This window comes from Heterodontus francisci, chromosome 20 (genome assembly GCF_036365525.1).
Source record: "Heterodontus francisci isolate sHetFra1 chromosome 20, sHetFra1.hap1, whole genome shotgun sequence".
NCBI classification, from domain to species: Eukaryota; Metazoa; Chordata; class Chondrichthyes; order Heterodontiformes; family Heterodontidae; genus Heterodontus; species Heterodontus francisci.
The window spans coordinates 54091646-54117369 of NC_090390.1; the positions used below are offsets into that span (position 1 = coordinate 54091646).

Here is a 25724-nt window from a genome sequence, read left to right on the forward strand (position 1 = left end):
TCACACCCCTGATCTCCCTTCTGCTGGCTCTGACCTCAAGCTATCTTTCCCACCTCCTCATCTTTGCTTCACTATTACTGGCCATGCCATCAACTGACTGAAATTCCCTCAATTATCCCCTCTGCCTATTTTCCTGCAAGACTCATTAAAATCACCCTCTGAAGAAGGTTTTGGCCACTGTTCTTAATATCTCTTCTTTTGGCTCAGCATCCATTTCTTCCTTACATATCTGAAGCATCCTGGACATTTTTTTTATCTTGTAGGCATGACATAAATGCAAGTTGTTGTTGACCGAGTAACTGTACAGTCCAGGGATTGCAGTTTGGAACTTCCTGGGATCTAACCACTTCTCACCCATGGTCCTCCTCCATCAGCCAGTACCCAACATGCTGCCTCATCTCCTGATGGCAGAGTCAGCCCTACATAGGTGCAGGTGGGGCAGTCTTTAGCAGTGCCCCCAGGGGCTCCGAAACCCAGAGGGCATTGGTCAAAAACATATCAGTCAGAGCAGAGGCCTGAACAGCCTGCCTCTACCTCTGCTGAAGCCACACAGGTTGCACCAAGTAGAAGCTGTAGGAAGCGTAAGAAAAAGCTATAGTAATTCACCAAGAATACGTAGGGGTGCGTGACAAAAAGTTTTCTTTCCTCATAACGACACATAAATTGATTGCTTTGCACCACTTCCACATCTTGCCCATTGTCGCAACCCAAATGTCAACTTGCCCTTTCACATGTTTCATGGTGACTGTCAATATATGACAGGACCCAGTGGGGGATGTGCAATGGGTGGTTGCATGGTTGAGGACTGTTTAGTGCAAAGGGAGGGCCGTAAGAGTGGTGGGCGCTGCTGCAGGTGGGAATGGGCTGCAGGATTTCATTTGTGATATTTTCCTGTGGGAGTCACCACTAGCAGAACCTTCGAGCTATTGCAGCATCCCTGGTAGCAATGGATGCTGGTGTGTTCTGATGGGGACCTCCAGATCTATCTAATCACCTGAAACAGGTCTTCAACATTCTGACGGCTTGCTCTATGACACATCTGGCGGTCATGTGGTTTTCACCGTAGCACTCCTGCGTCCCATTGGCGAGGCACCTCACAGGTATAACGAGCCATGAGCCAGCCCTTCAGTCTGCAGCAGCATGAAAGCATCATGACAGCTCCCAGGGAATCTGCCGCATACTTGCACGAACCTCCTCTTGTGGTTGCACATTGGCTGTGCATTGATGGAAGAATATTCCTTGTAGTTGACCAAAACTCCTGCTTGTTGTGGTAGTTCGCAGATTGCCATGTGTGCACAGTGGATGGCTGTGTACCTGTGGGAAACCAGCTCGAGAGGTGAATCCCAGTGCCTGCTCATTCTGGCTATAGTCATCACAGAGGAAGTTTACGTAACTCCCAGCTCTGGTAAATAATCTATCACCTGCCTTATGCATTTATGTGTTGCAATCTGCAACACCCTAGAAATGTCGCCAGTTGCGTCCTGAATAGAACTAGAGGCAAAAAATTGAGTGCGGTGTGACTTTCGCAGCCACTGGTAATGCAAGGCCACCAGGTCCATTAGTTAGTAGGTCTTCTTCTAGGAGGTTTTAAATGGCTGTGACCACCTGTTGTAATAGCCTCTGCTTGTGGAAACACTGCTCTTTCAAGAGGTCAAGGTAACTGACTCCTGTCTGAACACCTGGTTACGAGGTAGTGCCTACTGCAACATCAGCCCCTCTCCTGTGCATTTGCTGATTGCACTACAGCGAGACCATGGATGGTCTTCCTCCTCTGATGTTCTGCAAATTCATCCAACACACCTCCCATCCTGATCTAGTCAGTTTGAAAGGCTCCACAATTTTGAAAAAGCTGCATCAACACAAGATCTCTTTGCCAGATGTTTGCCAGAGGGAACTGAGACACCAGCTTTAATAACTGAGCTTTTAAGCAGATGAAATATTCACAAATTTAAATAACTGCATTAACTGCAGCTCAATCTCACCTCCGTTTCACTGGCGAAATTCACAAGCCCTGGAAAACCAATCGCTGGAGGCATTAAATTTAAAGTTCAGTGAAACTCAACTTAAAAAAACCTAAGTAACGTCTCATATGGATGTTGATTGCTGCGATAACTACTGCTCGCCTACATTAATTAAACTCCAACCCCTATGAGTAGGTTATTCGCACACATCCAAAGGATCCAATGTTAAACCCGGAAGTAGGCGCATTGGAGCTGGGTTGCAGTCGCAAATCAAAAATCAATTATTTTACTAAACCCCCAACCCATCTGTTGTTGGGGTTATGATTTTCCCCATACTGCCCATCAGTTTTGCAAGTTCTGAGCAATCTACAATTTTACAAAATTAAATCATTGTATAGGGCTTAAAACTAGGGTGCAATAAACAAGATGTTATACATCCTGCAGGAAGATGATCTCAGTGACAGTGCACCATCTTTAGGTGCTCAGCTGAAGAGAAAAAAAGACTCAAACCTAAAACCTAGGAAAACTAAGATAACTTCTGTACACCTCTTCCCAGCTGTGCTGTTCCCGACCTAGTCAGTTCTCTAGAGTTTCAAAGAATGGGGCGTGATCTCATTGAAATTTAGAAAATTCTTACAGGGAGTGACAGGGTGGATGTAGATATGATGTTTCCCCTGGCTGGTGAGTCCACAACCAGGGAGCATAATCTCAGAATAAGGGGTAGGCCATTTAAGACTGAAATGAGGAGGAGTTTCTTCACTCAGAGGGTGGTGAATTTTTGGAATTCTCTACCCCAGAGGGCTGTGAAAGCTCAATCATTGAGCACGTTCAAGACAGAAATCAATAGATAGCTCGATACTAATGAGATCAAGGGATATGGGGACAGCACGGGAAAGTGGCATTGAGGCAGATGATCAGCCATGATCTAGTTGAATGGCGGAGCAGGCTAGACGGGCTGAATGGCTTACTCCTGCTCCTATGTTCCTAGTTCAGAACTGGAGCATTACTGTACCAATATGTCTCCAATGCACCATCCTGTGAATACCATATTTTTGAAACATATACATAACTATAACAATGCAAAAAACAGTGTATAATCTTTCTGAAAATAACACAAATGTTTATACTTGGATTGCTAACTGTTAAGTGTGCCAGTTTCCTTATTTCAACTTTCACAACAATAAAAGTACAAAAGATAAAGTACTGCAGATAGTTGAAATCAAATAGAAACAGAAAATGCTGGAAATACTCAGCAAGTCTGGCAGCATCTGTGGAGGAAGATGCCTTTTGTCAGTGTCAGTCAGTCTTCCATTAATCAATCATCAGCCATTTAAAATCACAATAAGCAAATTTTAAAAAATCTTGCCATGCAAATGCATTATGCAATTCCCACAACCGCCTTCCAAATACTGCTGCTCATGCAGTTAGATATTTAAGATTAAGGCCAGAATTTTATGTTGGGTGGATGGCCCCATCCCCAACGCACAACACTCCCTCCCTCCCCACCCCACTTTGTCTCACCGGGGCCCAGCCGAACGTCCCCGGCGAGGCCCTAAAACCAACCCGAGATCTGGGGCCATCCTTCCTGTTGCCTCCGGTGGCTGGGTGTAATCCCAGCAGTGGCCACCATTCCTGGTGGCGCTGCTGGGACTAAGCTGCGGTCCACTGATTGGCCGGCAGCTCCTTTAGGCGGGACATACTGCCTCAAGGAGCTGGAAGTCCCGCCCTAGACCATTCAGGACCTGGAGAGTGAAAAATCACGGCCTGGCTCTCCCTTTAAAGGTTGCATCTCCTGATTAGGTACAGTATCAACATACTTAGATGAATTGCGAGAGGATGGTGGTGACTTTCAGGTAACTCATCCAAGTGACCATTCTTCACATCTAAGTGTTGATTTGTTTTTAACTATAAACCCATCCCATTTGAACGAACCCGGTCTTTCCTTGGTGTCCGCTTAAAAGAGACAGATGTGATTAAGGCTGGAAACCCTGGCTTCGGGGCGGCCCTCCGTGGGACACAGGGTGCCCGATCAGGAGATTCCCCCCTCCATCCACACCAGCCCACAAGAAGGCCGCCTGGTTTAACCAGGCGGGGTTCTTGGGGCCTTTGCCGTCGAGGGTAAAATACCAGCAGCAGCGGGATGAGGCCCTTAAGTGGCAGCTAATTGACCATTTAAGGACCTTAATTGGCATGGGGCAGGCGGGCTGTTCCTCGCTGCCGCCCCGCGTAAAATTGCAGCAGGGGCGGAAGGGGTTAGGGAAGGGCCCCCTCCGGTCTCCCACTCAATTTTATGCCCTCCCCCTCCCCCTCCCCCTCCCCACCACCAGCCCGCTCGTTGAGGGGCTGTAAAATTCCAACCTAAGTCTAACTAAATCACAAGCACTGGGGGAGCAATTTAAATAGTACATTTTTTAATATTCTGTATTGCAGTTGGTCTGCTCAACCAGTACTCTGCCTTAATTTATGAGATCATAATGGTGCAGTTAGATCTTTTGTTATGCAAGTGAGGACTTATTTTAGGAGTTTTAGACACAAGGAGTCATGAAGACTGTTACTATGTAATTTTCCATAAATTTGCATGTCCTTTGTCCAAACCAAGAAAATTGCAGAATTGATTAATGTATTTTATTTTTAGGACAGTTACATGCAGCAAGATAGTGTAAATTTAGCAATTTTCAGTGAAATGTTAAAAAGGGGACAGTTCGTGAAAAAAGATCTTACACTAGTTTAGATTTCCAAATCAACTTGTAGAAATACCAGCAATTTATTACTTAATTCCCTCTGCTATTTTGTATGTACTCATCATATTAGTCTTGCAGATCACAGCTTTTTGGAACTGCACACAGCCAGCCAACCAACCCAATGGTCAGGGCTAAGGCCAATGTGTGGCTTGCCCCCAGTTAGCCAATCTAGTTGTGGGTGGCAGTTTTTCCGAGGGTGGGGGTGGCGGGTAAGGGGTATTGGGCCTTAGCATTTCTGGATAAAGTGAGGAAATGAACAAACAGGCACTAAAAATAATCCATCAATGGCCAGGGTTTCCAGCCTTAATCACATCTGGCTCTTTTAAGTGGACACCAAGGAAGGACCGGGATCGTTCAAATGGATTTACAGTTAAAAACAAGTCAACACTCAAATGTGAAGAATGGCCACTTGGATGAGTTACCAGAAAGGCACCAGCATCCTCTAGTATGTTGATATCGTACCTAATCAGGAGATGCCACCTTTAAAAGGGAGAGCAAAATGAAGAAAAAACAAAACCATAAAGCTACGGATGCTGACTAAATAAAATTCTTCCTTTAAAGTCCCCAAGCAGCACACAAATCATCTTAGTCAGACTAGTAAGGTTCCAGATTCAGTCATGGGTTAATCACTGAGTGAGGCATTTTCATGTTCTTGTGGGGGTTGGGGTGACATAATTGGTTTCAGTGCTTCTGGGTCAAGGAGGGAAACATTGGATGGAGCTTCTCATCCCAATTCCTATCCAGCAATCCCCATCGGAAGTCCATGAATGCAAACATCAGGTGAGGATGGGATCTAATGCAACTACGATGCCTTCTGCAGTTGAATGTTTACCAGCACTCTCCATCAATACTCACACATTAATAAAAGTCATGTAGGCAAAGTCCAGAAGACAATGCCTGTGGAACTAATGCTGCAAATAGCAATGGCAAGCAGAGAAAATTGGCAAAAAAAGTATTAAGTCAATGCAACAGGGTGGAATTTCACTGGGATTCTCCTAATCTCCCACCATAACTTTTTTTTTAATTCAATCTTGGGATGTGAGCATCACTGGCCAGGCCAGCATTTATTGTCCATCCCTAATTGCCCTTGAGAAGGTGGTGGTGAGCTGCCTTCTTGAACCGCTGCAGTCCATGTGAGGTAGGTACACCCACAGTGCTGTTAGGAAGGGAGTTCCAGGATTTTGACCCAGCGACAGTGAAGGAACGGTGATATAGTTCCAAGTCAGGATGGTGTGTGACTTGGATGGGAACTTGCAGGTGGTGATGTTCCCATGCATCTGCTGCTCTTGTCCTTCGAGGTGGTAGAGGTCGCAGGTTTGGATAGTGCTGTCTAAGGAGCCTTGGTGTGTTGCTGCAGTGCATCTTGCAGATGGTACACACTGCTGCCACTGTGCGTCGGTGGTGGAGGGAGTGAATGTTTGTGCATGATATGCCAATCAAGCTGCTTTGTCCTGGATGGTGTCGAACTTCTGAGTGTTGTTGGTGCTGCACCCATCCAGGCAAGTGGAGAGTATTCCATCATACTCCTGACTTGTGCCTTGTGGATGGTGGACAGGCTTTGGGGAGTCAGGAGGTGAGTTACTCGCTGCAGGATTCCTAGCCTCTGACCTGCTCTTGTAGCCACGGTATTTATATGGCTACTCCAGTTCAGTTTCTGGTCAATGGTAGCCCCTAGGATGTTGATAGTGGGGGATTCAGTGATGGTAATGCCATTGAATGTCACGGGAAGATGGTTAGATTCTCTCTTGTTGGAGATGGTCATTGCCTGGCACTTGTGTGGCGTGAATGTTACTCGCCACTTATCAGTCCAAGCCTGGATATTGTCCAGGTCTTGCTGCATTTCTACACAGACTGCTTCAGTATTTGAGGAGTCACGAATGGTGCTGAACATTGCACAATCATCAGCGAACATCCCCACTTCTGACCTTATGATTGAAGGAAGGTCATTGATGAAGCAGCTGAAGATGGTTTGGCCTAGGACATTACCCTGAGGAACTCTTGCAGTGATGTCCTGGAGCTCAGATGATTGACCTCCAACAACCACAACCATCTTCCTTTGCGCTAGGTATGACTCGAACCAGCAGAGAGTTTACCCGATTCCCATTGACTCCAGTTTTGCTAGGGCTCCTTGATGCCATACTCGGTCAAATGCTGCCTTGATGTCAAGGGCAGTCACTCTCACCTCACCTCTGGAGTTCAGCTTTTTTGTCCATGTTTGAACCAAGGCTGTAATGAGGTCAGGAGCTGAGTGGCCCCTGGTGGAACCCAAACTGGGCATCACTGAGCAGGTTATTGCTAAGCAAGTGCTGCTTGAAGGCACTGTTGATGACCCCTTCCATCACTTTGCTGATGATTGAGAGTAGACTGATGGAGCGGTAATTGGCCTGCTTTTTGTGTACAGGACATACCTGGGCAATTTTCCACATTGTAGCTATACTGGAATAGCTTGGCTAGGGGTGCGGCAAGTTCTGGAGCACAGGTCCTCAGTACTATTGCTGGAATATTGGGTAACTTGGGTAGAAACTCCAGTGAAATGGCAGAAATAGCCATTTATGCTGTATCTGCAGGATTCCAATTATCTGTTGACGTTACACTGGTCAATCAGAAGAACCCTCACAAAAGTTCTACTCCTTTGTCTTGAAGTAGTTTCTATTTGAACAGACTGAAGTGTAAATAAGGTAGCCAGTTAACTACATTCAGACCGGTTTCCCTACTTTACCAATAACACCGTTAACGTATGAACAGCGGTAGTAGCATTTTAATTGATAAAATCAGATATTTCATCCCATGCATCAGCCCAAGAAAGGGAGGAAAGATACATGCAGATGCTGCTTAAAATACAGCTGCATGTGAGCAGTGGTGCTTGCAGAAACAGAAAGTGGCAGATGCATACAAAAATGGGTTCTGGCCTCAGGGGAGTTCAGTGATTTACTATCAGTGAAGGGTAATAATCACTAAAGGCACTGCAATTATTCCCAAATCATTTAGGATTTAAAAAATCATTGGTGAGAAGATAGAGGTCGCAAGGTCTTATGTCAGGGGAAATAAAAAGCTCTGGTCATCAAAAGTAAGGTATAAAATACTTTTTTAGGCTGACAAGGTAGGTAGGAATATCTAAGAGGATGAATATCTGTGACAGACAGTGTGACCAGCCTATAACAAATGTAGTAAATGGGAAAAGTAAACAGCAGCTTCTTGATTAATAGGGAGGCAGAACTGGGCACTCGAGAGTTAAGAATTAATGTTCTGTGGCTGGTATGCTGGCTGTCAGTATTAAGTTAGCTGTTCTAGCTGAATTTAGTCACATAAAATTGCACAGCAAACAAACAATGTCCAATAAAATAAATTGATCAATCATCGAGTATTGAATGCCTTTTGGAATTTACACTCGTTAGCTGCTAAAAATGATTTTTCCTTTAAGAAATCTTGAATAAATTCCTTTTGAATAAAATGAGAGAGATAAAAAAAGACAACTGGTATTTTGGCTACAACTGGTACATCCTCCAAAAGGAATAAATGTTCCAATTTAAAATTACATTTTTCTTATATAGATTACTAGTGACAGTGAGTTACAGCAGTTTGTTAAGAAGTCTGAAAAATCTACAACTCATGCCCGTTGCAGCCAGGAGCAAATTACGACAGTCTTTTGCACTCATGAGAGAGCACCTAGAACTCCTTGTCACTGATGAAATATTTGGCTTATTTTATGTGTGGATGTCTCCTGAGGGATTTTCAACCACTTCAAGTCATATCTCAAACACTGTTAGGTATTAAGTGATAATTCCTACACGTGATTTGTTGTTCTGATGTATAGAGAATTGTGAATTATCCATCAGAAAAGTGAAGGCCCGGCCTCACCAGTATACTCAAACATTCTATATCAAACAGAACTCATGACTGCAAACGTTACAGCATTTTTTTTTAGCCTGTGAAATAATTCATTAATAGAAGGAACGATGCCTGATACTGTTTAAGCCTTTAACCAATCTTCTGTTATCCACTTTCTTGCCAAAAAAGACAGACATTCATTTACCTTGCTGGTAAACAGCAAGGGGTGAGTTTTCGGGACCTGCCAACGTCGGGAATAGAGGCACATGGGGCCCGAAAATTACGAGGCCAGCCGGTAGGCCAGCATCCTGACACAGGTCGGAGGCCTGGGAAGGCAGCCCACCCCCACGAGGTGGGTAGGCTGTTAGAGTTATTAAAAGCCTTGTTAAGAGGTAGGTAATGGAGAACAACTTGGATTTTTCAGTCGGCCTCCAGTTTCCTGACACGACAGGGCACAGATCTACTGCCTGGAGCCAGGCATCCAGCAGCAGCCTAGGGTGCCAGTGCTCCTGGCAAGCCTATAGACCTTCCCTACCTGCCTGGGTGGGGGTAAAGCCAAAGGCCACCCTATATAAAAAGTGGCTGAGAGGGACCCCTCTTGTTGAAGCACCCTCCCAATTACTTACCTTGTTCTGCAGCCATGTGCTTCTCTGAAACGAGAAGGCCTCTGATTGGCCCTCCAATGTAGAGAACCCACCTGCCACCCTTAATTGGACAGGGAACCCGTCTCCATGCTAATTAAGGGCTCATCCATGTGAAAATCTTGACTTTAATCAGTTTCCTACCAGGGGAGAGTTCAGAACCTGAAAACAGTCCCAACTTCCATTTCCCACCTCCATAGGGAAAATTTAGCCCTCTAGGTTTGATAAATAGGAGTGTGATGATACAGGAAAAAAATACAGCCATATAATCTAATGAATTAAAATCAAGCAAATTCTTCCCCTTAAGGTTCTCATAAAAATTCTTTCCCTCTCCCCATGCCTTTTCCTCGAAGGAAGAGTGGGTTGGCAGGCATCCTGCTACTAGATCTCAACCAATGTCTGAGTTCACATGGGAAAATGTAAAAAAAAAATCACATGTGACCTCCTAAATACTGACTAGCACCCCTAAATATTCCATAATCCCATGTAATTTATGCTACCAATAATTTAATAGTCTCGATTATTAAGTTAGAATTGTAGAATGTGAGCCCAAAATAAAGGCAACAATCCCGGAATCTCATTTCGCAACAAAGTTCAATTTATTCAATCACCATAATCTAGTATAAAGTATTACTAAATATTGACATCACAGAAACAGGCCATTCAGCTCATACTGCTGTTTATGCTCCACAGAAGCCCCCTCCCACCCTTCTTCATCTAACCCCACCAATATATCCTTCTAATCCATTCCCCCCTCATATGTTTATATAGTTTCTGTTAAATGCATCTATGTTATTTGCCTCAACCAGTGTGGTAGCAAGTTCCACATTTTAACTATTCTCTGGGTAACAAGTTTCTCCTGAATTTCCTATTGGATTTATTAGTGAATACTTTCTATTTATCGCCCCTAGTTTTGGTTTCGCTTGGAAGTGGAAATATCATCTCCATGTCTACTTTATCAAACCCTTTCATAATATTAAAGGCCTCTATCAGGTTAACTCTCAGTCTTCTCTTTTCTGGAAGAAAAGAGCCCCAAGCCTGTTTAATCTTTCCTGATGGGTATAGCCGCTCAGTTTTGGTATCATTCTAGTAAATCTAAATCTAGTGGTCCTGTTGAGGTGGAGTACCGCAAGTTGGAATGAATGATGGTCTTCCTTCCTTCCAGTGGGCAAATTAAAAACTTTCCATACTGTACAAACCCCATATTCAAGGCTTGAATAATATGGTCCTCAGCCCACTTTCCATTACTTTTTGGTATGGATAGAGCACTTTGACATAGTATATTGGTACACCACCAAGAACTTACTGGAGAATATATTAAAATGGTCACTAAAATAGTACAGTAATTTATGACAATATAATTACCATAGCGTTCTCACCAATGAAGCTCTGAAATCTTTACGTATATTAAAATAAGTTTTTAATTGAAGCATTTCAAAAGATGGTCTTTTTTCATTTGTTTCCTGGGGATGTGGGCGTCGCTGGCCAGGCCAACATTTATTGCCCATCCCTAACTGCCCATGAGGTGGTGGTGGTGAGCTGCCTCTTGAACCGCTGCAGTCCATGTGGGATAGGTACACTCACAACTGCGGTTAGGAAGGGAGTTCCAGGATTTTGACCCAGCGACAGTGAAGGAATACTAATAAACAAGCTTTTTTTTCAACTTTGTTTATAGTGCAGCCAGTTTAAATTACAATAACTTCAAGCAATTATTGTATATTTGCATAAATAAAGAATGGTGATACAAATGGAGCACTCTCTCACTTTCCACTCCGTGACAAGATCTAGCATTTCCAGGTTAATAAGATGCAGAGTGGACACAAAGTTTTTCCTATAACAAAGAGTAACATTGTAGGATTGTAACCTCTCAGACCCCAGGCAAAAGCACCTCTGATGGTAATCAGTAGTTTCTCAAAACCAGATGTGGTTCAAGATGACCTTGTGCATTTTCATCATCCTATAGATTAAGTGCATCCCCAGCATAATTTAACCATCTCAGCTGAAGTCATTCCCTAGTGTCCCTTTGTCAATAGTACATTATTCACCAACAGTAATTTTCAGACTGCTTACATTTGAAATGTAATCATGCAATTAAAATGCGGCAAATTTCAGCAAAGTTTTTGAATGCCATGAACAAAATCAGGCTGCAAACACATGCTGAGAACAGAGAGAGAGCATGCGAACAAAAAAAAAAATCACTAAACACTGTAGGGAAAAACAAGCTTAATTGCCCCAAAATTACACTGACCACCCTACCCCCGCACCACCCACAACCTAAACCAATAATAAATAAATGGTTTCCTAAGAATTATGCTAAACCAGAAAAGTTCTGACCAAGATCGAGCATTCAGCAGAAACTTCTTGTTCTTCGTTACATAAAACAGAGTATCAAAATTTCGCAGCAACACCAGAAATTAATAAATTATTGTGGTTTCAGATACTTAAGTGACCATTCCAACCAAGATGAAAAATGCTCACTATTTATCAATACGAAATTAAGCTTCAATTAGTAAAGACAACCTGTAGGGAAAAAGTAATTACGAAGAACTTCAGTTTTTTTTTAAAAAAAGCAAACTCGGGCTTGCATAAACTTTGCTCTTCCTATTTCACTGTATTATTGATTTTAAGTTCATCACAAAAGTACAGATGAGAGCCATTCAACCCATCTAGCTCATCCCTTCCCCACAGCATTTAACTGCCTCTTAAATAAACCCAGAATTTTTGCCTCCAATATCTGGAGTTGTCTTCTGAATAAATCACTCTTTCCATGAAGAGTGCTTCCTCACATCAATCCTGAACTTGTTTTTTTAAAAAAACCAGTTTGTACCCATGTGCCTTGCCCTACAGTCATGGTTTAATTTTAAATAGTGCCCTGGATTAACAACATCTTCTTCCACCTCGTATGATATAGAAGGTCTGTCCTCATTTACCTCCTCTGCATTTTGCTAATCATGCCTCATAACTCAGTCCACTGACAACAGGGCTCAGCGTCGGGGCCCTGTCCTGCACTGGGCTTGGAGCTTTCTCCGAATGATAGGAATTCTCCCAGTTGTTCTTTTGTTCAACAACAATTCGCTATTAGCTATTCTTTTCCATTTGTGCTGCACATAAACTGATGGTTTTCATCCAATGTTAAATCTCCTGTCAATAAAATGTGAGAGTTGTAGCAGTGCTTGTAAAGGAAGATCTGAAAGTTATTCTTAATGTGCCTTCCAAATATTTGAGTTATTTGAGCACTTCCTACACAAAAATCATTGCGACTTTTCCTTTCCCATCCCCACCCCACCCCCAAATAGATTACTTATAGCTTCTCTAAGTAGTCTTAGAGTCATCGAGTTATACAGCACAGAAACAGGCCCTTCGGCCCATCGTATCCATGTCAGCCATCAAGCATCTATCTATTCTAATCCCATTTTCCAGCACTTTGCCCGTAGCCTTGTATGCTATGGCATTTCAAGTGCTCATTCAAACACTTCTTAAATGTTGAGGATTCTTGCCTCTACCACCCCTTCAGGCAGTGTGTTCCAGATTCCAACCACCCTCTGGGTGAAAGAAAATGTCCTCAAATCCCCTCTAAACCTCCTGCCCCTTACCTTAAATTTATGCCCCCTGGTTATTGACACCTCCACTAAGGGAAAAAGTTTTTTCCTATCCACTCTATCAATGCCCCTCATAATTTTGTATACCTCTATCAGGTCCCCCCTCAGCCTTCTCTGCTCCAAGGAAAACAACCCCAGCCTATCCAGTCTCGCTTCATAGCTGAAATGCTGCAGCCCAGGCAACATCCTGGTGAATCTCCTCTGCACCCTCTCCAGTGCAATCACATCCTTCCTCTAGTGTGGTGCCCAGAACTGTACACAGTACTCCAGCTATGGCCTAACTAGTGTTTTATACAGCTCCATCATAACCTCCCTGCTCTTATATTCTATGCCTCGGCTAATAAAGGCAAGTATCTCATATGCCTTCCTAATCACGTTATCTACCTGTGCTGCTGCCTTCAGTGATCGATGGACGAGTACACCAAGGTCACACTGACCCTCTGTACCTCCGAAGGTCCTACCATCCATTGTATATTCCCTTGCCTTGTTAGACCACCCTAAATGCAACACCTCACACTTTTCAGGATTAAATTCCATTTGCCACTGCTCCACCCATCTTACCAGCCCATTTATATCGTTCTGTAATCTAAGGCTTTCCTCCTCACTATTTATGACACCACCAATTTTCATGTCATCTGCAAACTTACTGATCATACCTCCTATATTCACGTCTAAATAATTAATGTACACTACAAACAGCAAGGGTCCCAGCATAGATCCCTACAGTACACCAATGGCCATAGGCTTTCAATCGCAAAAACAACCCTCGACCATCACCCTCTGCCTCCTGCCACGAGGCCAATTTTGGATAAATTGGCCAAATTGCCCTGGATCCCATGGGTTCTTACCTTCTTGACCAATCTCACATGTGGAACCTTATCAAAAGCCTTACTGAAGTCCATGTAGACAACATCAACTGCTTTACCCTCATCTACACATCTAGTCACCTCCTCGAAAAATCAATCAAATTTGTTAGATATGATCTCCCCCTGATAAAGCCATCCTTGATTAATCCCTGCTTCTCCAAGTGGAGATTAATCCTGGCCCTCAGAACTTTTGCCAATAGTTTCCCTACCACTGATGTTAGACTCACTGGCCTGTAATTACTTGGTTTATCCCTACTACCCTTCTTGAATAATAGTCCCACATTCACTGTCCTCCAGTCCTCTGGCACCTCTCCTGTGGCCAGAGGATTTGAAAATTTGTGTCAGAGCCCCTGCAATCTCCTCCCTTGCCTCACATAGCAGCCTGGGATACATCTCATCCGGGCCTGGGGATTTATCCACTTTTAAGCCCATTGATACCTCCTCCCTTTCAATGCTAATTTATTCAAGTATATCACAATCCCCCTCCCTGATCTCTACACCTTCATCGTCATTCTCCATAGTGAACACAGAGGAAAAGTAATCATTTAAAACCTCACATGTCCTCCGGCGCAACACACTGATTGCCACTTTGGTTCTTGATAGGCCCTACTCGTTCCCTGGTTATCCTCTTGCCCTTGATATACTTATAAAATGCCGTGGGATTTTTCTTTATCTTGCCCGCCAGTGTTTTGCCATGACCCCTCTTCGCTCTCCTAATTACTTTTTTGAAGTACCCCCTGCACTTTCTATACTCCTCTAGGGCCTCCGCTGTTTTCAACCCTCCGAATCTGCCATAAGCCTCCTTTTTTTTTTCCTTATCCCTATATCCCTTAACATCCAGGGTTCCCTGGACTTGTTGGTCCTACCCTTTACGGGATCATGTTGGCCCTGAACTCTCACTATTTATTTTTTGAATGGCTTCCACTGGTCTGATGTAGATTTTCCTACAAGTAGCTGCTCCCAGTCCACTTTGGCCAGATCCTGATTTATCATGTTGAAATTGGCCTTCCCTCAATTTAGTACCTTTATTTCCGGTCGATCTTTGTCCTTTTCCATAACTACCCGAGAGGAGCTGAGGAGAGGCGGAGCACGAGAAAGATAAAGGGCATGAACAGAGGCAGAGAGGCCGAGACCCGAGAGAAGCTGAGGAGAGGCATGCCATCGGGACCGTCAGGCAGCAGAACTCCAAGTGACGTCAGGATTCAAAAAGTGACACGGGTGCAGGGAAGCAGCTGATTGGTAAGTAGGTTCAGGTGAGTTTTTCTACCTTTTCTACTATTTAAACTACTGCAGTCCATTAGCTTCAAAAGTAAAGATAAGGACTTTAGATTGTAGTGGGTAGTGTTTGGAGTAGAATAAGGCCCCTAGCGTAATTAGTATTTTTTAATTAAAGGGAGTAACTAAGTAATCTTAAGGTAAGTCATGGCAGGAGATCTTGCACCTGTGATTATGCTCCTCCTGCGCTATGTGGGAAATCAGGGATGCTTCCAGTGTCCCTGACGACCATATGTGCAGGAGGTGTATCCATCTACAGCTACTGGCTACAGCATTACGGAACTGGAGCTGCGGGTGGATTCACTGTGGAGCATCCGCGATGCTGAGAACATCATGGATAGCACAGTTAGTGAGGTGGTCACACCGTAGACAAATGCTGCAAAGGCATAAAGGGAATGGGTGACCACCAGGCAGAGTAGAGGAAGGCAGATAGTGCAAGAGTCCCCTGTGGCCATCCCCCTCTCTAACAGATATACTGCTTTGGATATTGTTGGGGGAGATGGCTCAGGGAAAGCAGCAAGAGCCAAGTTCATAGCACCATGGGTGGCTCTGCTGCACAGGAGGGGCGGAAGAGCAGTGGCAGGGCTATAGTGATAGGGGATTCAATCGCAAGGGGAACAGAAAGTTTCTGCGGCAGCGAGAGAGACTCCAGGATGGTATGTTGCCTCCCTGGTGCTAAGGTCAAGGATGTCTCTGAGCGGCTGCAAGGCATTCTGAGGGGGGGAGGGCAAGCAGCCAGTTGTCGTGGTGTATATCGGTACTAACGACATAGGTAAAAAAAGGGATGAGGTGCTACAAGCTGAATATAGGGAGTTAGGATGTAAATTAAAAAGTAGGAATGATGAATATGTGGCTGGAGAAATGGTGTGGGAGGGGGGCGCAATTTCCTCGGTGGGTGGGGGGGTGGGTGTTTGCTATTGCTGTTGGGGAGGGTTTAAACTAGAATGGAAGGGGGATGGGAATCTGAGCAAGGAGACAGAGGAGGGGGAAAACGAGCATTGAAATGAAAGACAGAAAGGTAAGAAGCAAAAGTGGAAGGCAGGGAAAACAAGGGTGAGAAACATATGGGGTCATAGCTTTATTTTGCACTAAGATGACTAACAATGTTAAAAAGACAAGTCTAAAGGCATTGTGTCTTAATGCGCGGAGCACTCGCAATAAGGTAGATGAATTAACAGCGCAAATAGATATAAACGGTTATGATATATTTGCGATTACGGACACATGGCTGAAGGGTTACCAAGGATGGGAACTGAACATCCAGGAGTATTCAGTATTTAGGAAGGACAGGCAAAAAGGGAAAGGAGGTGGGATAGCATTGTTAGTAAAGGAGGAAATCAATGCAATAGTGAGGAAGGATATTGGCTCGGAAATTCATGTGGAATCTGTATGGGTGGAGCTAAGAAACACCAAGGGGCAGAAAACGATGGTGGGGGTTGTCTCTAGGCCCCCCAAACAGTAATGGAGATGTAAGGGATGGCATTAAACGGGAAATTAGATACGCATGCAATAAGGGTACAACCGTAATCATGGGTGACTTTAATTTACATATAGATTGGTCAAACTAAATTAGCAATAATACTGTGGAGGAGGATTTCCTGGAGTGTGCATGTGACAGTTTTTTAGACCAATATGTTGAGGAACCAACTAGAGAACAGGCTATCCTAGACTGGGTATTGTGCAATGAGAAAGGATCAAATTAACAATCTTGTTGTGCAGGGTCCCTTGGGGAGGAACGACCATAACGTGATAGAATTCTTCATTAAGATGGAGAGTGAAGTAGTTGAATCCAAAACTAGGGTCCTGAATCTAAATAAAGGAAACTATGAAGCGCGAGTTGGCTATGGTAGATTGGGGAACATTACTAAAAGGGTTGACGGTGGATAGGCAATGGATAATATTTAAAGAATGTCCGCATGAACTACAACATTTATTGATTTCTGTCTGGCACAAAAAAAAAACCAGAAAGGTGACTCAACCGTGGCTGACTGAAGAAATTAGGGATAGTATTAGATCCAAAGAGGAGGCATATAAAATTGTCAGAAAAAGCAGCAAGTCTGAGGATTGGGAGCAGTTTAGAATTCAGCAAAGGAGGACAATGAGGTTGATTAAGCGGGGGAAAATAGAATATGAGAGTATAAAAGCAAAATACTGCGGATGCTGGAAATCTGAAATAAAAACAAGAAATGCTGGAACCACTCAGCAGGTCTGGCAGCATCTGTGGAAAGAGAAGCAGAGTTAACGTTTCGGGTCAGTGACCCTTCTTCGGAAGTATGAGAGTAAACTTGCAGGGAACATGAAAACTGACTGTAAAAGCTTCTATAAATATCTGAAGAGAAAAAGATTAGTGAAGATAAATGTAGGTCCCTTACAATCAGAAACGGGGGGGAAATTATAATGGGGAACAAAGAAATGGCAGAACAATTAAACACATACTTTGGTTCTGTCTTCACAAAGGAGGACACAAATAACCTCCCAGAAATGTTGGGGAACAAAGGGTCTAATGAGAGGGAGGAACTGAATGAAATCAGTATAAGTAAAAAAAATAGTGCTAGGGAAATTAATGGGGTTAAAGGCTGACAAATCCCCAGGGCCTGATAATCTACATTCCAGAGTACTTAAGGAAGTGGCCTTGGAAATAGTGGATGCATTGGTGGTCATCTTCCAAAATTCTATAGACTCTGGAGCAGTTCCTACAGATCGGAGGGTGGGAAATGTAACCCCACTATTTAAAAAAGGAGGGAGAAAAAAAAAGGGAATTACAGACCAGTTAGCCTTACATCAGTAGTGGGGAAAATGCTAGAGTCTATTATAATGGATGTGATAGCAGAACAACTGAAAAGCATAAACGGGATTGGACTCAGTCAACATGGGCTTACAAAAGGGAAATCATGCTTAACAAATCTACTGGAGATTATTGAGGACGTAACTAGTAGAATTAATAAGGGAGAACCAGTGGATATGGTGTATTTGGATTTTCAGAAGACTTTTGATAAGGTCCCACATAAGAGGTTAGTGTGCAAAATTAAAGCACGTGGGATTGGGGGTAATATACTGGCATGGATTGAGAATTGGTTGACAGACAGGAAACAGAGTAGGAATAAACGGGTCTTTTTCCGGGTGGCAGGCAGTGACTAGCGGGGTAATGCAGGGATCAGTGCTTGAGCCCCAGCTATTCACAATATATATTAATGACTTGGGTGAGGGAACTAAATGTAAAATTTCCAAGTTTGCAGACGACACAAAGCTGGGGGGGGGGGGGGGGGGGGAAGTGGGGGTGGGGAACGTGAGGAGGATGCAAAGAGGCTCCAATGTGGAGCCTCCACTCCAATCCAAGGACTAGTTGTGACAAAACTGAGTGGAGTGAGCGGGTGCAGAAAAGAGGGGAAGAAAAGGAACTTTCCACGAAGAGGCAATGGCTTGGGGAAAGTACTCAATTCATTTCACTTCAAATAGGAGCCGAACAGTCAGAATAGAGAAGAAACTATGATCCAATGTGTTTGAGTTAAGTTCAAACAAAGATCTGAGAAATAGCAAAAGACTGAGTTCTGTTTTTAGTTATGCAATTATCAACACATTGGGAGAAGCCTAAAATTTTCACAATTATCTTGGCAGAGATTATTTTAACATGTTCAACACAGTCTGTAGTAATGTCACAACAAGTGGTGCCACGTTAACACAATGTCACAGCAGTGAAGAATACAGATTGCCTCACTTATTAAATTTCGCAACTTCAAGAGCAATACAGAGAGGGGAGCCACATGAAATGAAATGTCTGTTTCACTTTTAGGTCATAATATTGATGGAGGCCTGCAGAGGATTACCTGCTACTCTGCCAGATACAGGTGATGGACACCCCAGAGAGAAACAGAAGTAGTTTCTCACACATTGAAAGGGATCACCTTAGACTCCCAGTATGTAAAACATTTGTAAATACATTTTAAGTTCTTTAAAGAATTATTGCTCAAAATGATTTTAAAAGGTTAATAACCAGGACTCTAGTATTAGGAGGAGTAACACAACATGCAAATTCTGTTCAAAAGCTTCAGTTCTCAGCTCCTTCAAAAGGAGGAAAGAGTATGCATTATTCCAAGCCCTCAGAGAAAAAAAAAGTTCCCCTTTATGTTGTGTGTAACAAGCTGCATTCATGACAGAATGCACAGTTCGTACCTATTCAAAAACATTCAACAGCAGAAATCATTGATGAGAATTTTATTGATTGAAGCAGCTCTAAACATAAAGCTTCTCTTCATATTTATGAAACTAAAATAACAATTTGCTCCATTATTAAAAGGGTATTTGAAAGAAATAAAAAAACAGATTAAGTTTTTTGGGGAATGCAGTGAACTGAATGTTGTAGTTCTGATGAGCTATTATAGACTTGTACTACAAATAGCACTTATTGAGGGCCATCAGGATCAGATTCCATTCTCCCAGTTTGTCCGTCTCTGATGCATTTCCTCTGATGATGCAACCTTCCACGACAACGCTTCAGATACGTCTTCCTTTTTCCTCAACCGAGGATTTCCCACCCACTGTGGTCGACAGGTCCCTCAACTGTGTCTGGCCCATTTCCCGCATCTCTACCCTCACCCCTTCCCCTCACTCCCAGAACTGCGACAGGGTTCCCCTTGTCCTCACTTTCCACCCCACCAGCCTCCACATCCAAAGGATCATCTTCTGTCACATCCAGCATGATGCCACTACCAATCGCATCTTCCCCTCCCTTCCAGTCAGCATTCAGTCAGCGTTCCCTCCGCGACACCGTGGCCCATTCCTACATTACCCCCACCACCTCGTCCCCTTCCCAAGGCACTTTCTCCTGCAAAGCAGGAGGTGTAATACCTACCCATTTACCCCCTCTCTCCTCACTATCCAAGGCTCCAAACATTCCTTTCAGGTGAAGCAGCGATTTACTTGTACTTCTTTCAATTTAGTATACTGTATTCACTGCTCACAATGTGGTCTCCTCTACACTGGGGAGACCAAACGCAGATTGGGTGATCACTTTGCGGAACACCTCCGCTCAGTCCGAAAGCATGATCCCGAGCTTCCGGTTGCTGGCCATTTCAACACACTCCCCTGATTTCATGCCCACATCTCTGTCCTGGGATTGCTGCAGTGTTCCAGTGAACATCAACGCAAGCTCAATGAACAGCACCTCATTTACAGAATAGGCAAGCTACAGCCTGCTGGACTGAACATTGAGTTCAATAATTTCACAGCATGACGGTCCCCCCTTTTTATTTTAATTTTTTTTTCCTTTTTTTGTGTATTTTATTTTAGTTTGTTTCTACTGTGCCTACCCACTTTTTTTTTCATGTTTGTGCTTGGGGCTAGGGCTGTTCGGTTTTCTGTCAATTAACACCCTCTCTGTACTAACGCTTTGTCTTTCACCACACCATTAGCCCTTGCTCCATGACCTTCTGGTCAGTTATTCTCTGTGACCTTGTCCTATCAACACCTTCTCCTTTGTTACCTCTTGCCCCACCCCCACTTTACTTGCTCAAAACCTTTTACATTTCTAATATTTGCCAGTTCTAATGAAGGGTCACTGACCTGAAACGTTAACTCTACTTCTCTCTCCACAGATGTTTCCAGACCTGCTGAGTACTTCCAGCATTTCTTATTTTTATTTTAGGATCAGATTTGTTCTAGGTTGGCAGCAGCTCCATTCATAATCAAACATTGGTTGATAAAAAACATTTAATTCTACTTATAAATTATTTTTCTGATTCTGCTGCCGTCTCCTTGACAATTAAGCCATCAAACATGTGTTCAACAGCTGCTCTGCATGTGAAAGTATATTATACAGATGTCAGGTAAGGAAAAATGAAAATAATTAAAAAGGGAAAAAGGTATTTGTAAAAAAGGGCACTGAAGCTGAAGATTTTCTCTTACGACTGGCAAATCTTTAAATATCAAATCCTCCAGAAGTGATGATTGTTAGAATTACTGAAGTAACATAGAAGAATTCCAAATTATCTTGCTTTAAATTCAACTCCCAGTCAGAGGCCCTAGCACCACCACTTGACTGAAGAGACACAGCCTCTAATGGCAAGCACCAGTGCTCTCAAGGTTGCATACAGTCCAAACCCCACTCCTACCCAGAGCTTGATAAGCCCGGTGTGCTCATACATCCCAACCTCTCTTAGAGCAAGGAAAATACCGACCATCAACTTTCAATAGCTAGAGCTAAAGTACAAAGATGTTTGCAAAACCCTGACTTCAGTTAAATTTAAAGATAATGTAAAGTAACCCAAAGAAATAATGGAAATATTGCTCATTCAATAAGAAAAAATGCCTCCACCAATTGATTGGGCATAAAACACCATCTTTAAATGTGCTTTCGGCAGCTACTGAGATATGTGATATTTAATCATAGACTGGGGGAGCAGAAAAACTTGTGTTCTAATAGTCTATGCTGCAACTATCTCATGTACCAACATGCTGTGAAATTTAGTTTCCAACCAACATGGCCTGGTTTGACCTTCAATAACAATAACCGGGCTGGTTTGCTCATGATCTGCTTCTAATTGAGAAGTGTTGGCATTAAGCCAGAGCACCAATGGAAAATGTGGTGTGAAGTTACGTGTTTCAATTCACTGCCAATTATTCCTACTGGAACAATCATTTTCACATAGAACAAGACATTTTCTAACACTAAACCTAAAAATATTAAACAGAGACTGTTAAAACGTTAAAAATCCTTAAAATAGGCGGGTATTCAGTTTTGGAACGAAAACAGAAAGAACCTCCGCCATTTCCGCCTCCTCCATGGGGATACCACCAAACACCTTCCCCTTCCTTTTCAGCAATTCAAAAGGACTATTCCCTCTGCAATACCCTGGTCCACTCCTCAGTCACACCCAACCCTCCCTCCCCTTCCCATGGCACCTTTCCATGCAAATGCAGAAGATGCAATACCTGCCCGTTTACCTCCTCCCTTCTCACCTTCCAAAACCCCAAACGCTCCTCCCAAGTGAATTGATTTACTTGTATTTCTTTCAATTTAGTATACTGTATTGGCTGCACACGATGTGGTCTCCTCTACACTAGAGTGACTGCTTTGTGGAACACCTCCATTCAGTCCAATAGTGTGACCCTGACCTTCTAGTTGCCTGTCATCTTAACTCTCCACCTTGCTTCCACTCCAACCTTTCTGTTCTTGAGCTTGCATTGAGCTTCACTGGAACATTGCAGGAGACCGAGGAACAGCTGCTCATCGTTCAACTGGGCACTTTACAGCCTTCTGGAGTCAACATTGTGATTGCAACTTCTGCCCCCATTTTTTTTCCTTTTTCTTTACTTGTTTGTTTCCTCTCGTTTCTTTTTTTCCTTTTTGTAGCTTTTGGATGGCAACTGTTCAGGATCCTGCCATTCACACTTCCATGCATATGCTAAGTAGCCACTGGATGCAATATCGTGGCGACACGGGGCGGCCACCATTTTGGCGGGAGAGCAAGATCCAGCCCTCTGCTTCTGTACTTACTTAAAATTGGTTACATCTCTAAATTTTTCCAGGTCAGAGGACAGGTCATCAACCTGAGACATTGGGCTGAATTTTCTGTTGCCGGCTGTAAAAAATGGCGGTCAGCGTGTGCAGGCTTTACTCCACAGAGCCGCTGGGATATTAAACATGGCAGCTCATTTACACGGCCGGGGCGGACTGCACCCCACCTCCCCCCCACCACCCCTCGAATGACGTGGAGGGGGCGGGTGGTTCATTCCCGGCAATGGCATCCAGAGCTATTGCACAGGCGCCGATGCCATTTTTAAAGGACTTCAAGCCCCTACAATTAAGTTGAATTTTTAAAGAAATAGTCAGTCACTTAGAATTTATTCAAACAAATTAATGTTTCAAGCCCCTCTCCCACCCCCACAATGAGCAAACAATTTGTTCCTTGCCCTATCCACCTCCCCAGAATACTTACCTTGTGCACCTGACTTTCCCTGCCCCCCCCAAAATTCACAAACTTTAATCTTTAACCCTTCCCACAACCCCCTTGACCAATGAAATTAATTTTACCCCCACTCCCCCCACACTGAGAAACTTACCTGCTCCCCCCTCCGCATAAGTGTTCCGTCTTGCATCACAGACGGAGATCCAATAGTGCAGGATTTTGGAGGATGGCAGCTAATCCTTCAAAAAGCTAGCAAGTCATTTAATGTATCCTTCCCTCTGTCCTATCACATACCTTCCCTTCTGTTCTTCTTCCCCCCCCTCCCCCACTACCCCCGTCACTTCCCCCCTTTCACTTGCTCAAAGCCTATTGCATTTCTAACCTTTGACCTTTCATCAGAACTGGCATCGACCTGAAACGTTAACTCTGCTTCTCTCTCCACAGATGCTGCCTGACCTGCTGAGTATTTCCAGCACTTTCTATGTTTTTTTAAACTAGGTAGAAAATGCACTTTCTACTCTGATCCAGAACTGTTTGAATGGATTTTGTCATTTACCCAGACCAGTGGCTAGAGCATATTTTTCCAGGAAAGGCAAGGCAAAAGTACAAAATTGTTCACATCACCTTTGTACAAATATTTCTACTGTCATATAATCATAAACATGAAGTCATGGCAGAAGATTTAAAAAAAATCAAAATTAACTAAATCAAATGTTCTGGCTCATCAACATCTAGCAGTATTTGCAGCCTGATTTGAGAGATTGGAACAGCATTGTGACTGCTTGAATACTGTGCTTTGAAATATCACTGATACTACAGTTGAAAATAACCTTCCAACATATTACTACTAAGCAATTAGCTCCTTCAATAGTCTGCCATTGAATAGTAGATGGAAATTGAAGAGAAATTAATACTTCAAATTTTCAACAGGGGAAGGAAAAACAAAGATAACTTTTATATGTGCAATTCTCACTCATTATCAGCCTCTAGCTGAGACATTCATCCATAGAACCCTATTGGTAAACTCAAAGAAAGACCCAATACTTGTTTAGCCACTATACTTGCAAGGCGAAAGGAACAACTTTTATGCAGAAGATAAATTGCAAGTTACAAATTTCAAGTTAGAAATCACTGTTGGTTAAGCATTGACTCAAGGTTACCTGGTCACACAAGAATCTAAATTTACATCCGATACACGAATGTACACCATTCTCTCGGTTTCTGTTTCGAGATACAGTTAAAGCACAGCTGATGTTTATGTCAAAATCTATGGTTTTGGTTTTCCTAGCTTATACTGTTAAAAATGTCATCTACAATGGATTTGAAGAATTACATTGGTTAGATTTTTGTATCCTCTAAGTTATCAGAAAAAAACTCTGCTGAATATATCATATCCTTTACAAATACTAAACACTTAGCCATATTGTTGTTCCAAACACAAGCATAATCCAGGTGTTTCTACAATTCCGTAATGTTACCTGCCTTTATTACCTATTCATGGAAGAAAAATATGGAACCATTTGACAAATCAAATCAAATGAACCAAAACTACCAGAAACAGATCAAACAAGTTTTTTTTTATTAAACAGGCGACAGTACAAGTATCTAGTATTAAAGACCAGCCCTTACCTGATCTGGCTCCAAACCCATGTCAGATAAGGCGGACAAGAAGAACATTTTTGCCGGCTTGCCTACAACTTCAGCTTCAATATCACAGGCATACTGGGAGAAGGAATGAAAATAAAATCAAATTCACATGTACTTCTTGAGAGAGAGAGGCATCTGAAACAAAGCTGTAAGGTAGAATATAGATTTACATGAAAGTCATTGAAGGATATTTAGTAAAAAGTGGTAAAGTTGTGAATTATTTAAACACTTGCTTTGTCAAATGTGCAACAAGCAATAAGTAGCTGCTGTGATGATTAATGTAGAAATATTTATGCTGCAAGCTATTTTGATGCATTTTTCAAGAGCTTCTCTTTTTTAGGTGAAGCAACATCACAATGTAAAATTGTATCACTGCATTTTTTTTTGTTCAGAAACTTGATCAAAAAACTCCATTCCATTTTATCAGGGTGATGACATTCCTAACTAGACATTGTGTCTAGCAAAGGCAGGTAACATTATGTCTCATGTATCACAGAAACAAATGGAATTGCAAAAAGGGAGCCTCCCAGTTTTTACCCTTTTCATCCAGACATTCAATCCATTTGCAGGTGTGGTTTTCCTTCTAATTATCTCAGTTTAGAAGTTGTCCAATAATGCAACTATCAATTCAAAAAAAAACCACAATGTTATTTCTGCCAAGACCATACAATTAATTATACAATTCCATAGGCATCCAGCAGAGGGAGTGTAGTTCTGGAGTTGATACTTTTACCAATTTTGGCAAACTCTTTACTGAAATGTATTGGAGCAGTAAGTTAGACAATGAACTACTGTAGAAGTAAAGACATATGCTGATCTTGTGAAAGAAATGGTTTGTCCATTTTTTTAAAAACGTAGTTACACAATGCTATGTTGTTGAATTCATAGGATCATAGAAACTTACAGCACAGAACAAAGCCATTAGGTCAATTGTGCAAGTGCTGACTCTTTCAAAGAGCAGTCATGTTTTTGGTCCCATATCCCTGCTTTAGTCCACAACCCTGTAAGTTCCTCATTGTCAAGTAACTTTTAATAGCATTGATGGAGTCAGCTTCCACCACCTTTTCGAGTAGAGTGCTCCAGATTCTGGCAACTCAGTGAGAATAAAAATCCCATGTCTCCGAGATCTTCTACCAATGATTTTAAATCTTTGATCTCTGACCAACTCACCAGAAGGAATACTTTTTCCTCTTTCTACTCTCTCAAAACCACTCATCCTCTTGAAAACCCTCTACAAGGTCACCTCTTAACCTTTTCTGTTC

At 42.8% G+C, this 25724-nt stretch overlaps 1 protein-coding gene across 3 annotated transcripts in view; it reads right to left on the reverse strand.

Moving 5' to 3' along the window:
- lhpp (phospholysine phosphohistidine inorganic pyrophosphate phosphatase) overlaps window positions 1–25724 on the reverse strand; it is a 150276-nt gene that overhangs the window by 73857 nt on the left and 50695 nt on the right. For all 3 annotated transcript variants that reach the window (XM_068052802.1, XM_068052801.1, XM_068052803.1), the window contains exon 5: window positions 24445–24537. In XM_068052802.1, coding sequence (XP_067908903.1) covers window positions 24445–24537 — 93 coding nt within the window. The remainder of the gene's footprint in view (window positions 1–24444; window positions 24538–25724) is intronic.